Below are 15765 nucleotides of genomic sequence, written 5' to 3'. Positions count from 1 at the left end.
TACCCGATGATGTATTATAAGGCCCAAATGATCTTACTTTTTATCGTAAATTATATTGATATTGTCAAAAATTTTACCTACATCTCTTTCCCCTCATTTTCGCCTCCCCCTCTCTCTCACTCATTATGTTGTATATTGTCTGTCTCATTTACACTCTGTTGTACTGTCACAATGTCATTTATTCTCATTCGTAGTCTTTGTAAGCAAGCATACATGTATATATTTATCGAACTTTCTTCCATACCTGATTTATTGAATGTTCATCTTTTTCTTCATCATGTTTATTATGTCAATTATATATACCTGTACTTTCATTTACTGTCAAATATTTCACTAATCGATTAATAAAGATATTAAAGGGGCATGTTCCCCATATTCCAGAGGGCGTTCAAAATACGTACCCGCTGGCGGACGGTGCTAGCTGCCTATTGACACCAACAGAATACGGCTCTTACGCAGATTGCATCTTCCGAATGCCCGCACAATGCCGATTAGCGCATACATGTGCCGAAGTAATACCAATCGCAGTTCGGCTCTAAGATTCGGCTGCTGTTTCCGCCCACTTTCGTGACGTCACGATCGGCAGCGATCAGCTGGCTTAGCGAAGGCAGGCCAGGACGCGCGTACTTTGATTGACAGCTGTATGCAAATTAGAAATCGATCTTCGGTACCAAGATGGCGATGACTAGAGCAGCGAGAACGTGCCCCTTTAAGGGAGAGCGAGGTAGAGGTGGAACGAAGTCAACAACTTAAGTCATTTCGACATTGTAAAGAAACCTGTACCAGAATGCATTCCATATCCACACAAGTAGAAGGGGGGTGGAGGTTTGGATAAGCCTAAGTCGTGTTTTAATCAAAAGAAAACTTTAATTCATAATATGTTGAGAAATATGAAACTCAATATTTTGAAGATATATATATATATATATTTTCAAAGTATTCAGTCTCTTTCTGAAAAAAGCATTGTTTTGTTCTAGTTTTGGGGTTGAAATAACTGTGTAGTGCAGTTATATCTTTCTATTATGTGATTGTGATATATTTTCTTCCTATACATTGGGAAATAATGAACAATGAATTGTAATGTATTTGTGTTTGTTTATCAAACGATATAAAGAGCTTCGTCATAATTATGTTGCAGTTTTGTATAAACTATGTTATGAAAAAAAAAAAAAAAAAAGGATTGGAGTTTTGATAAATAAAATCAATGAATACAAAATTGTAATTGATTGATAATGACCCACTTTATTTCATTGCTAAAATAAATTAAATAACTGAAATCACTCAGCTTTAATTGCAGATGGTGCATAATGACATAGTTTCTAATTCTGGCTCTTAAACCCTGACCTCAAAGAATTATAAAAACCTAAAGATTTCAGCTAAGAGATATTTTGAGAACTTTACTAAAAATTGAACAACGAGAACGAGAGAAAGAGAAATACAGTTGTACCAAAGTGGCAGAGGTAGGAAACAGTCAAGTGAGAGAACAAGAAGAAGAATCAATGGAGAGAAGCAGAAAAAGAACAGGGGGCAGATTAAACAAGATTAGTTGAAATAGTTTGGGTGGCTTAAAAGAAAACTTACATCGTTCGTAAAATGAAGGAATGTGATATACAGAACAGGGGAGAGAACGAGAGATCTGTTTGAGAGGGAGGATGAGAAAGAGAGGGACAGAGAGAGAGAGAGAGAGACATTGAGAGAGAGAAAGAGAGAGAAATAGAGAGACGCAGATAGAGAGAGAGAGATAGGGGGACATTGAGAGTTGAGAGAGAGAAAGAGAGAGAGACAGAGACAGAGACAGAGTCAGAGAGAGAGAGAGAGAGAGAGAGGGGGAACGTAAGAGAGGGATAGGTTGGGAGCATATCATTTGAGAAATCCTTTTGTTCTCGACATATCATATCCTGTTAAAGAACTGACAAGATCTACAATTATGATGTTCCTATCAATCGTTTCCAGTTATGAATCTAGTTTAAAGATTTCGTGTTTTTGATCTGGTAAGAAGTAGAGAGCGGATAATTAATATCCGAAAGTTATACATTTACATTATTTATGGTAAAGGATCTTGATCAAGAGAACCTAACAGAACAGGAGAACACCATCTATTGCGTGAAACAACAGACTCATTCTAGAACGCTGTATCATGTTAAAGAGCGCCCCCTTGTGCTGTCCTGATCAACGTCACTTGTAACTTTATTTGATTGTGTGAACATCACAGAAGTGAAATAAAACGGCATTAAATCACACGAAAATAGAATGATCGTGTGTATTCTAGCAGCTTATGTGCAACAGCAATAATGGCCAAACTAGCAAAAGACCAATAGAAACACCATTCGCAATGGACTGAGATATACCTAATATACATCGACTCTCTTTCTCTCTCTCTCTCTCTCTCCCTCTCTATCTCTCTCTCTCTCCCCTCTCTCTCTCCCTCTCTCTCTCCCTCTCTCTCTCCCCCTCTCTCTCCCCCTCTGTCTCTCTGTCTCTGTCTCTGTCTCTCTCTCTCTCTCTTTCATTTCTCTCTTTCTCTCTCTCTCTCATCTCTCTCTCTATCTCTCCCCTCTCCCTCTCTCCCCTCCCCCTCTCTATCTCTCTTTCTGATATGCACATGGAATTATTTTGAAGCGTAAATGATTTGCCATCATCCGAGGGCGTCCTCGTAAACTCAGAATCAGAGCCATTTATACACAGAGTTCGGCCAACCCGGTTCGAGTTGGTCACAATATGGCGACTGCTGATTTGTTGGGCAAGCACTAAACAAAGAATATACGCCATGTTGTGACCCAGTGAAACCAAGTTGGCCAAACTCTGTGTTTAGATGGCTCTGCTCAGAATCATCGATATATAGTTCGGCCATGTGGAGCACAAAATATAGAGCTCAAGTTGCTATGTTAGGCAAGCACATGACAAATATAATGACTGACAGGGTGTGTCCAGCTGCCATCTGTATTAAATGTGATGTTATTTAAGTACCTGTATAATGTAGGGCTTCCTTGGAAAGCAGGCCATTAAATTTATTTTTTGGGCTTGATTAGAACTACCCTACTGAAATGAAACTTAATAAATAAATAAATAAAATCTCAAACCGAGTGGAACACTTTACGTATGCGTCACGGTGGCGATGCTGTTGAAATAAAAAATAATTTTCACGATTTTTTGTGAGACATTTTTCACAGATATGAATTATAAGAAATGTATATATCCCAGGGGTCAAAGTTAAATACTGTAAGCATGCGTGACCAAGAAAATGCGTATATTAAAGCGGTGTTTTTATTTAGATTGGACGCGATCCGGGTTTTTTTTTTTTTTTTTTTTTTTGGGGGGGGGGGCATTTTCAAGAAAAGGGGTACTTTTTCGAAATCCTGCTGGGGTATTTACCTATAGGTTCCAACTCCGAATTGAATTGTTTCAAAGAAAGGAAACTTATGATAACTGTGCATTAAACTCATCTGTATGTGTACACGTCGATCTGGCGCTGCTTAGTGGCTGCCGGGCTCACGATCAATTGGGCAAAAAGAATTTCCATTTTCGGTTTAACTTAATAAAATTTGGAGTGGACTTTAAAAGATAATTATCATTATATTTATTATTTATTATGTTATTAGGCCTACTTCGCTATTGAAATAAATGTTTACATCGTGAATTTTACATCAGAAGCGCAATTAGGATACACATGGACATGATCGAACATGATACGAAAAAAAAAAACACTTTAAAATCCAAACAGAAAATTGTTTACATTTGCTTTTTAACAATGAGGGCAAATTTAATGACATCATCATGAAGAACATAGAGAGTATATGAAATTTAGACCCACAGCGTTTGTTTATAATGATATAAAATTGATTGAGGATATGATTTCAGTTAGACAGTTGACAGTTATTAAAAGAATATATCAAGAGTTAATTAAAACAAAAATCGAAAAATCTAGAACGGAGGAATTTTGGCGTAATACTTTGGAAGTTGAATATATACCTGTATGGTCGGATGTTTGGTTATTTAAGTTAACAAATATAAAAGACAGCTGACTAATTAATATCAATTTCAAATTCATGTATAATATTTTAGCAATACCATATAATTTGTTTAAATGGAAAGTTAATGCCAATGATACATGTTAGTATTGTAATCAGACAGGTGATTGTATGCACATGTCAGTATGTTTTGGAATGAAGTTGAAAGGACTATAAAGAAATATTTAATGTCTAATTTTAATTTCAAACCATGTCATCTATTGTTTGGTATTGATTTTAATTCAAAGAAGGAAAAAGATGTTGATATTATTTTGAATTATGCACTTTTACTATTTACAAAAGTTTTGTTGGAAAAGAATCTAAAAAGAAAACAACTAAAAAGAGACTTCTTCATATTTTTATATACCTATTAAGATATCGTTTACAAATAGAAGAAAATATTAGAAAACCATGTATATCGCTCCAGAAATGGAGGCAAATGCTAAAAATGTGAATATGTTTACATTATTATGAAGAAAAGAATAAAGAAGACTTGAAATGGTTATTTTACAACAACAAAAAATCAAGAAATAAAGGATAATTGAGATATTGACGATGAGGGTAAGAAGGGCATACGTTGTACTCACATTTAATTGGTTTGCAATATGATTTTTTTTTGTGTGTATACAGAGTGATCTTTGCGTTTTCCAAAACTGCAATTTCTTCAAAAGCATAAAACGGGCAGTTGTGTAATATTTCGACCAGAATCAAAATAATTGGGCAAATTTCAATTATGATACGATTATATAGTATTGTGAATTTGTTATACACGTCATAATGTACCGATCATATGTTTATTACTCTTTACTATATTAAAAAAATGCAGGAATAAAATCAAACAAGCAAATTACTTTGTGGTAAAGGGGAACGGGCGCAGAAAATTAACCAACAGAAAATGTAATTTTTTTTCTAGGATGGGCACCCTTTTTAGTCACAAAAGGGACGCTTATTTTATTGATCAAGGATTATTGGTTCAATTGGGGGAAATATGAAGATGTACGCCCCTGTCATCCAGGAAACTGGTAATCGTCTTTATTATTTGTAACTGTTTATTTAAATGAACATAATCACACGGCTGAAATCTGGGATAATTATCTTTTAGAGCTTACATTTGTCTTTGTCATGTTCACATGCAATGTGATACTAATGTTTTCACTGTTTTACCAAAATCTGGGACGAATTGATCATTGAGTTCGTAACCGTGTTGCTTGGCGAGGCGAGTATGGATTTATCAAAGTATAATTTGTTAGAAAAGCGCATTATAGTTCGTTCACATGGCAATAATCTTTACTTTTCGGGGTTCGTTTTTTCTCCTTTCTGGATCAGCCCCTGGTTGAGCAAATAGTAAATTTACTTTTAAATCAGAATAAAATACTTCTTCTTTTTAAAGAGATGTGTATTGAGCGTTTTTTAAATGTTTCCATGTAAGAGCTGCCAGGTTTATGTACATGTATATGTCACCATGCTACGATTGCGGACATGAGATTTAGAGCCTATATTATAATGATTGGATAAAATACAATAATTATGATGTATGGACACCAAAGAAGATTCTTAGTGATCGATTTGACCGGAATCTCACAGGATTCGAACCTGTCCCATGACAACAACAAATTGTGTTTATTTAATCACATGACAGAGAATTGATAATGTCATTATCATATTTCCCAGTTTTTCCATTTCAACTAACATTATTTTGTAAGGAATTTATCAGACCTTAGTACCCTTACTCTTGTCTTTAAATAAAGACATTTTCGGCAGCGATACAATGAAAATATTTTAATGAGATTGCGTTCAGGCCTCTATTATACTCTGTAATCACAACGACAAGAAACATATTGAATATAGTAAATTGGTTCAATCCTCACAGAGAATTCATAGTTACATGTATTCAAGTTTGTTTTCTTACTATTTATCTCTTCCCCCTCTCTCTCTCTCTTCTGATTCACATTTATATACATGTACATGTAACTGTACTCTATTTGCCCTTGTCCACATTCCTCTCAAATATTGTTACCATGATTACCCCCCCCCCCCCGATGAGAGAAAATGGTGCTAAGGTAGTGACTTCAATTCTAGAGTTTGAGTGAATAGAGACCATTATTGATAATAAAAATATGAAAAACTGATCTAATCGATTCTTAAATTCTCCCAACTATATTATTATAATTATATATTAATTTTAGGTGAATGTAAATTGTCACAGAGAAATGAGTTGGCTCTATAAACCATTCCAAACAATTCAATGTTGAAAGATTTGTAGACGCCTGTTTTACGTCATGTTTTCATGGAAAACGGTTGTGAAAATGTTAAAGGGGGTTACACGTTAACGCCTTCAAACTCAATGAAAATCATAAATATCTTTCTGGTTTGAGAATTTTCTTCAGGATTTTTTGCACACCAGCGGGTTAGTACAGTATAGATGGAATATAATAAGTAACATTTCCCACAAAATTACGCAGTTTTTTCATCAACCTTCTACAACCGTTCACTTTAAAATAAAGGTATTATTGTGGATTTGTGCCATTGAGCGTAGTAAATCTGAAATATATATGTTAACCATTTAATTTATTACTGTGTTCTCTCATTGAATGACAAAAGTTCCTCTAAGATATTCAAAATTAAATGATATAGTGATTATAGTCTACTTACTTTTTATCATGTTGCAACTTGCAAGTGAGAGGTCTGTATCAAAAACTCCATGGCAATCCATACCCATTAGATTTAGGTCTGTTCCTGTTCTCAAGAATGTATAGATCTTCACAAAGTATAGATTCCAAGTCTCCACTGCCTACAGCATTATGGTCAAAATTAACGAATCAAATTATCTCTCGCCACGCGACACAGCACAACAAGAACGCGAAAACTTCCATATCATGCACAAATTATTTTTTTCTCCTTGAAGTAGAGAGACAGAATCACAGAAGGTATACATAATACACGGATTGTGATGGACTCAATATAGACTTCCTGTACTTGACACGTTGTTGCAATAAAGAAAATAACTCGGGCGTGTAACTTGATTCTTGATGCCTTCTTTAATCTCTTGTGGTGTACAAACGTAGTGAATAATAAACTATTCAACAACTGTGTTGGTTACCCTGTAAGCCAAACAGAAAAGAACAAAATATTCATAAGATCAATGTATCCACACATGGAATGTTACATTGTAATTTCAAACCCTGATAAACAATTCCACATTAATTGTAATGAATAAGAAATAATTAAAAGTTTTCCCTAATTATATCATGCTAGTATTTCACAAAGTGTGTTTTGAATTAATGTGCTTCTTCAACAAGAGAATGAATCCAAAGTACTTTGTTAAAATATGAAACATATAAAACATGCATATGTCCTGATCATGATTGCATAACACTATTAACATGAAACGCCTAACTTTAAACCTAGCTAATAAGCGTATGCCTTATCACGCAGAAATTTGGTTGAAATATCACTCCGCCGCCGACATTGTGCGTAGAGCGTTTCCTAAAGAAATCCAAGTAAAAGTAAAAATATAGTTCCCGCAGGAACGTTCCTTGTTCCACAACGTATACACAATTTACATAAATCTGCCTTTCAACTGTGACTCTTGCACATATTCTACATCAACCAAATAATAATTTCATGCTCTTCACTTTCCTTTTCAAGCTAAAAACAAAGGCACTTTACTTTCAACATCAAAGCTCGACAATCAATCAACATAAATCTGTGTGCATGAATGAATGCACTCGAAACAATAAATGACCATGCAAACTATCAAATAACTGCTACTTATCTTAAATGCTATTTAAAAAACATTATGACAAATTATTCCAGAAACATACCTTCAAGTATAGGGTGAAACTTTAGGAGTTATAATGAAGTCTGGAAGTCATACTGGTGCAAATAACTGCTACGAACAAACTCGGACGATTAGCAAACTGCTGTGTATAATGCAAGTGCGCAATTCTTCAATTAATGTTGCTAAGATACCATGTTACGTAGTTTCTTGACCAGTCGCTTAAACAAAAACAATCATAAATTACAGTTAAAACAAATCATGTAGATAAAACATGTCATTTCATGACATTCCAACCCCCTTAAAAGTGACGGGATGTCACAATTCAACGGAGAATATAAACACTCAATTGTGTTCCGTTTAACAGTCCTTCAATTACAGTCTTTAGTTCGTAATATAAGGAATCCGATGTGCTTTCATCTTCTGGGAACAATCAACTGTCAAGGCTAAAAAAGAAAAAGGTTCAAAAAAAAGACATTAACCTAAAGTCACTAATAAGTCAATGTTCGAAAAACTTTTCTATCAGTTTGAGTCACTCTAAATCATCTCGCTCCGACTTCTTCATAAGGAGGATGAGCTTTGTCACTGGTTTTCTCGCGATTACACCATCCGCATTTTTGACATCTACAATCCTCACAAGATCGTCTTTCCCTGGGTACGCTTTCACGACTACCGCCATCTTCCAAGAGCCGCGAGCCTTATTGTCACCAATGATGAGTACAACGTCGCTCTCTTCTAGGTTCTCAGTTGATTGATGCCACTTTTGGCGCGGGGAGAGTGTCCGAATGCATTCCATCCAGCGTTTCCAGAAACCATCTACCATGGCGTTGCAGACTTCTCTTCGCTTTCTCAAATCACCTTTGAAGTCATCGTAAGGAATCTGAGGGCAGGAGAGGTCTCCTCTTCCAATGAGAAAGTGGTTTGGGGTTAATGGTGGATGATCCAGCGGTGATGAGGATTTAGCTGTGATGGGACGACTGTTGATGAGCCCGGAAATCTGCGAAAAGACTGTTTCCCACTCAGCAAATGTCAGTCTGTCAGCTTTGACGAGATGTCGCATTCCCTTCTTCACCTCTTGAACTATTCGTTCCACCGCTCCTTGGTGGTGAGGTCCTCCAGGAGGTCCGAATCGCCACTCTGCACAGTATCTCAGGCAGCGCTCCCTCACTCGATCATGGTCTAACTTCAGGTTCAATTTGTTTATGGTATTATCAGCTCCCCTGAAACAGGTTGCATTGTCGCTTATCAACATGGATGGAGCCCCTCTGATACTCACAAAGCGTTCAAGGGCTTGTAGAAAGGCATCAGTGGATAGGTCGGGCACACAAGTCAGATGAACAGCTCTCGTCACTGCACACGTGAAGACTGCACCATATCCTTTCGTAGTAGTGTTTCGACTCAACTTGACATTCACTGGTCCCAGGTAATCAACTAGGGTAGTCTGGAACGGAGGTGAACAACGACCGACTCGGAAATCTGGAAGGTCCGACATCTTCTGCTGAACAGGTTTACCTCTGTGTCTTCTGCAGATGACACATGCACGGACAACACGTCTTGAGATGCCAGTGTCGCCCACGATCCAGTACTTTTTTCTGACCTCAGTGGCTGTGCGTAGATGGCCCCCATGAAGAGAGTGAGCATGGGAGTCTTGGACGATCAACCAGCTGATGTGGCTCTTCTTTGGGAGAAGGTAAGGATGCCGTACATCATAGGATACTGGTGCGCGGTCCATTCGTCCACCAACACGGAACACTTGGGTCTCGTCGTCAAAGAATGGGTCCAGCTTCATGATGTTTGGATCCTGGAAATTGATTCCTCTCTGTGCGTGACGGATCCAATATAACTCAGCCTCTCGTACAAGCTTACGGGACGGCCACTGTGAAATCTGATTTGTGAGTTGTTTCAACCTCTTGTCCTTTGGCAGATCCCTCACAGACAATACTCTGGCAGTCACCATCTTGAGCTTGGGCCAGCTGGAGAATTTCGAAGCTTCAATGATTGGTGATGCCTTGCACACTGCACTGACACTCAACGCAAATGACTTTGCATTCCGGGTGTGAAACTTTTTCCTCTCGGTGTCCTTTGGGTCTGTCGGGACATTTTCTGGTGTCTTTGGCCATAGCGATGGGTGTAGTTTTAGGTAATCAGGCCCATCTATCACCCGCTTCATCTCGGCTGCAGTTCCTCCTCTAGACACCAAGTCGCTGGCGTTCTGGGCCGATGGCACATAGGCGATGTCCATGATAGGATCAAATCTGGTTGTTATCTCACCCACCCTGTAGGCAACAAAGGCACGGAAAGATTTAGATTGACCCCTTAACCAGCTGATGGCAGTCATGCTGTCAGTCCATATTTTGCAGTATGCTATGTTGAAGCGAAGTGCATCTTTGATGGTACACATCAGTCTCGACAACAGAAGGATGGCCTGTAGTTCTTTCCTTGGCATGCTCGATTGCTTCAGAGGTGTGAGCCTTGCTCTAGCACATACAAAGGACAGCTCTGCTTCAGTGCTTTCTGGGTGTGACCACCTGAGCCACACTCCCATGCCCATTGCGTCTTCGGATGCGTCGCTTGCACCGTGTAATGACACCTCGGGTAACGGTCTCACTCCTTTGAACTTCTCTGGGATCAGGCATCTTGGTATTTCAACATCTGTTGCTTCTTCCAGATCTTTGTTTATGGCATCTAGAACTGCACAGAGTTCTCCTTGGGGGTTGATGGGTGTATCCCAATCTAGGTTCAATTGCCATAGCTTTTGAAGGAAGATCTTTGGCCGAACTAGTATCCCAGACAGTATTCCAAACACATCATAGTAGGATGCTGTCTGCTTCAGGATGCTACGCTTTGTTGGTATACCCTTGTCAGGCCTCACCTCTTTGACGCTCAAAGTGTCTTTCTCCAGATTCCACCTGGTGCCAAGTATTGTAGCTGACTTGGTATCTTCACTTTCATCGCAAACCTCCTGCTCATTGGACTGCCATTTGCGTAAGTTGAACTTGCCCTTCCCCAAGATCTCTGTGAGTTTCGATTTGAGTTCGAGCGCTTGCTTCAAGTCAGGTACGGACTCATTCAAATCATCCATGTAGAACTGCTTGGAGACTACTTCTTTCAGTCCCTCATCATGCGGTGCATGTTCGTGGACAACATGTCGGAGTGTGATGATGGCAGCCGTTGGAGATGGTTTGTCCCCGAAAGTTACTGTAGTGAGCTCAAACACCTGCATTGGATGGCTAGGATTCTCTCTAAAGATGAAACGATGGAACCTGGCGTCATCTGGCTTGATTTTGATAGCCTGGTACATCTTGCTTATGTCTGCTATGACTCCTACCTCCTGTTCTCTGAAACGTAGGGCCACTTCAAAAAGGTCAGAATTTGCATTCTCCCCTTTCATCAGGTAATCATTAAGTGCATGTCCTTGAAATCGTGCTTTCCCATCATATACCACTCTGACAGGGGTAGTAGACGAGTCCTTTGTGACAGCAAAATGCGGAAGAAACCACATTTTCTTTCCTGCAGCTCGATCTTGTCTCAACTCTTCCTCGGTCACCTGTCTAGAAACGCCTCTCTTAAGCTGGTCTCTCATTTGTTTGCAGTACACCTCCCACTTTTCAGGCTTGTTAGCAAATTGCTTCTCAAGATGTTTTTGTCTCTTGACGGCATACTCATAGTTGTCTGGGATATTCTCAGGGGATTTCCTCCATGGAAGTGCTACTTCATAGGCTCCATCTGGAAGTTGAGACATGCTTTGCTGCATGATTTCTGTAGCATTCCTGTCTAGGAGGTCTGATGAACATCTGCACCGCTTGGGTTCCAATCCCATAGTCTCTAGCCCGATGAATTCTTCTATGGGACCGATAGCAGAGACGTTCACATAGTTTGAAAGTCGACTGGTACTGGATGAATGTCCTCCTTGGATGAACCATCCCAAGGGGCAACGAACTGCAACTGGGTCATCAGATCTCTGACCACGTATGAACTCTTCCCAGATCATGAGATGGGTGTTATCCACCCCCAGTAGTACATCAATGGTTATTGAAGGGGCAGTGCTAACCTCGATATCACTCAAGTGGTCATACTGGCACAGATCGTCGGCTTGAATGATTGGAGCATTCCCACAAGGCTTGTCGATCTCTATCATTGTCAGTGGGTAAGTCCGTTTTCCTTCCAGGTCCTCTATGTGACAATCAATGAGTCTCAACCTACGTGACATCGTGTGTCCACCAACCAGTGTTAGCTCATGATCTTGATATCTATCATGCTCCATCCTCGGAAGGATCCCCTCTCTGACAAGGGTTGCTTGGCTGCCGCCATCAAGCAGTATGCGGACCAAATGACGGGTGTTGCCAATTCGAAGATAGCCCATAACTGTTGGGAGAATACCACCTAGTTGAGTTCCTGTGGCAGTAGTTACATTGACCGGATTTGGGCCTTGACGAGACGATCTTGCATTGGCGTTGAACTGTCCTGGAGGATCCCTCGGCTGGCTCGGAGAACTTACATTACTCCCATACACCACTGGACAGACGGCCGAGAAATGAGCATCACTTCCACATGTCCGGATACTACAGGGAGAAACAAACTGGCAAGAACTAAGATCATACGGGGGTTTCCCAGCTCCACAGTTGTTATGTCCACAGCGGTTGCAGATACTGTGTTTTCTCATTAGATCATGTTTCTCCTTCAAATCTAGTCCCCGGAACTTGTTACAAGTTTTCAGATAGTGTGTATTTGATTCCTGGTGCAATACACACTTGGGTACCTCGGGACGAGAGCCCTTACCATGCTGTCTCGGAGATGGATTATAGGTGACAGAGTTAGACGATCTACTGGTTTTGTCATTCTTGTACGGTGTTGGTGCTTCTGTATGAGCAGGCTTGGCCTTATCGAGCAATAGTAATTGGCTGTATAGCCACCTTACAAGGCCAGTCAGAGTATCCGGTGTGCGCTCGTCTCTCACACTTTTGAAGAAAGCTATGCGGTGCTCTTCCGGTAGTTTGTGCCTGATATTGCTTAACATTATTCTGCTGTTCAGTTCCCCTGCAAGACCCACAGTCTCTGCCTGTGTCTCAAACGTTTGTAGGGTCTGGACGAACCGTCTCATGGCAGGCAGATTGACCTTTCCCTTGTATTCGTAAGGCTTCAAGTCGTCGAGCTCCTTCAGTAGACTGTCTACCACCTTGTCTTGATCTCCATAGTATTCATCTAACACTTCCCATGCACGCTCAACGCTAATGCATCCTTTAATCATGCTGCGTTCTCTGCTGTTGACCATTGCCTCGGTGAGCTGATAGAAACATTCAATCTCAGTCAAACCTCCTGCACAGTGGAGAAATAGCTGCTTGAACCGATTGTAGTCCTTCAAATCCCCACTAAAGGTGGGAAATTTCATCGGTGCCATCTTTGGGGAAGGTGCTGATGTTGACTGCCTTAGAGCACGAGATGGTGTGGGTGGCGCTTGACTAGACATTGGCACCGAGGTTCCTGGGCTCACAGGCTCTGAAGGACCTGGCGATGCAGTGTGTGTTGAAGGAGTTGATGTTGAATCCGTGTTGCTTGAGGAGTGCAGGGAGGGACGATTAATCAAACGCCTTGCTTGGATGAGAACTTGAACAAATTCCTTTTCACATTCGGTCATCCACTTCTCCTCCTCGTCGAATTGCGATTCAGCCTCAATGGAGTCGATTAACTCAGCATGCCTCTCCTCCACACGATGAAACTGTTCTTCAGCTCTGGTAACATATCCCTTTAATGTTTCCAAATCATCGGTATCATTGTCAAGAAGACTGTGGATCATCAAAAGGGTTCGAGTCAATTTACCCTTTGTGTTTCTCCTTGAGAGCTTCAGCTTATTGGTGTCAGTCATGATGCCGATGACAGCCAATGCGATTGATTTGAAGAAAGTTCCAGAAACTTACACGAGTTGTTGAAGATTGTGATGGACTCAATATAGACTTCCTGTACTTGACACGTTGTTGCAATAAAGAAAATAACTCGGGCGTGTAACTTGATTCTTGATGCCTTCTTTAATCTCTTGTGGTGTACAAACGTAGTGAATAATAAACTATTCAACAACTGTGTTGGTTACCCTGTAAGCCAAACAGAAAAGAACAAAATATTCATAAGATCAATGTATCCACACATGGAATGTTACATTGTAATTTCAAACCCTGATAAACAATTCCACATTAATTGTAATGAATAAGAAATAATTAAAAGTTTTCCCTAATTATATCATGCTAGTATTTCACAAAGTGTGTTTTGAATTAATGTGCTTCTTCAACAAGAGAATGAATCCAAAGTACTTTGTTAAAATATGAAACATATAAAACATGCATATGTCCTGATCATGATTGCATAACACTATTAACATGAAACGCCTAACTTTAAACCTAGCTAATAAGCGTATGCCTTATCACGCAGAAATTTGGTTGAAATATCACTCCGCCGCCGACATTGTGCGTAGAGCGTTTCCTAAAGAAATCCAAGTAAAAGTAAAAATATAGTTCCCGCAGGAACGTTCCTTGTTCCACAACGTATACACAATTTACATAAATCTGCCTTTCAACTGTGACTCTTGCACATATTCTACATCAACCAAATAATAATTTCATGCTCTTCACTTTCCTTTTCAAGCTAAAAAACAAAGGCACTTTACTTTCAACATCAAAGCTCGACAATCAATCAACATAAATCTGTGTGCATGAATGAATGCACTCGAAACAATAAATGACCATGCAAACTATCAAATAACTGCTACTTATCTTAAATGCTATTTAAAAACATTATGACAAATTATTCCAGAAACATACCTTCAAGTATAGGGTGAAACTTTAGGAGTTATAATGAAGTCTGGAAGTCATACTGGTGCAAATAACTGCTACGAACAAACTCGGACGATTAGCAAACTGCTGTGTATAATGCAAGTGCGCAATTCTTCAATTAATGTTGCTAAGATACCATGTTACGTAGTTTCTTGACCAGTCGCTTAAACAAAAACAATCATAAATTACAGTTAAAACAAATCATGTAGATAAAACATGTCATTTCATGACACGGCCCTTTTCTCTTGTCCACTCTATTAAAGCAATGCGTTGAATTGAAATGAGCTAGCTTGGCATGTTAGCGCGCGCTAGGGTATGGACAAGTACAATGTACCACTAGCTCGAGATAGCCGTCACAACGGCATTAATTTGCATACATGCCGGTGTTGTAAGACGATGATTGGCCCAACAGATGATTCGTCATATCTTTTATGTCTACTTGACGTCACATCAGGGGAAGACCCTTTGGACCGGTTTGAACCAGATATCATTTTAGTTTTATCCATGTAGTTTTTGTTCTTGCAGTTGTTCAGGCTGGTGTTCTTGTTGTTATAAGGCAGGATACGAATGTATCATTTCAAATAGGCAGTGAAAAAAGGGGGCAGAGCCCAAGACAGATCTTAAAATGAAAACTAAAAACAGATTTAAAACTGGTCATACACAGTGGCGGATCCAGGAGTTTCTTACAAAATGGTATGGGGTGAAATCAGTAGCGTGGATTTTTTTTTCAAGGGGGGGGGGGGGCTTTAATTTTGTTTAATCGGGTCGAAAATTTCGCAACGACTCAGTCGGCCCCTGAATAAGCGGGGGAGGGGGGGGGGAGAATATTTTGAATGGCTGAATGGGTATGTCGGACCTAATTTGCCGACAAGTGTAAAATTGATCAGTAGATTTTCAAATTTGATTTTCAATTTCAAAGTTTACCATCGTTTTCCAGAATATGTTTTAATTTGTAAATTCCTTTGTCATACAACCTCTTATCGTATATACAACTTCCTTTATATCGAATAAGTTTATTATTAAAACTTACCACATCACCAATGTCTATACTCCTTATATATCTCGTATTCACCCAATCTTCTAATAAATCCATATAAAATTGTGGAGCTGTCACTTTTAATAAACTTGGTATATAGTCACATGAAAATATCAAATCTCC

The 15765-nt window shown here is 39.4% G+C and overlaps 1 protein-coding gene across 1 annotated transcript; it reads right to left on the bottom strand.

Moving 5' to 3' along the window:
- Positions 1-7022: 7022 nt before the first annotated feature.
- LOC105447581 lies at positions 7023-14836 on the bottom strand. The gene is made up of 3 exons (XM_030993649.1): positions 14595-14836; positions 7832-13871; positions 7023-7108 (listed from the first exon to the last, which is right to left on the bottom strand). Exon 2 carries the CDS (start codon positions 13646-13648, stop codon positions 8318-8320), a length of 5331 nt encoding a protein of 1776 aa, XP_030849509.1. The 5' UTR covers positions 13649-13871; positions 14595-14836; the 3' UTR covers positions 7023-7108; positions 7832-8317.
- Positions 14837-15765: the final 929 nt, after the last annotated feature.

The sequence above is a fragment of the Strongylocentrotus purpuratus genome, unplaced genomic scaffold (genome assembly GCF_000002235.5).
Source record: "Strongylocentrotus purpuratus isolate Spur 01 unplaced genomic scaffold, Spur_5.0 spur5_contig_849, whole genome shotgun sequence".
Taxonomy (NCBI): domain Eukaryota; kingdom Metazoa; phylum Echinodermata; class Echinoidea; order Camarodonta; family Strongylocentrotidae; genus Strongylocentrotus; species Strongylocentrotus purpuratus.
Note: the sequence above shows the minus strand (reverse complement) of the source record. Positions and strands in the feature narration are given on the sequence as shown.

What these genes read in the sequence shown, in the direction of transcription:
- LOC105447581 (XM_030993649.1), bottom strand. Translation starts at nt 13,648, where the DNA reads ATGACTGACACCAATAAGCTGAAGCTCTCAAGGAGAAACACAAAGGGT.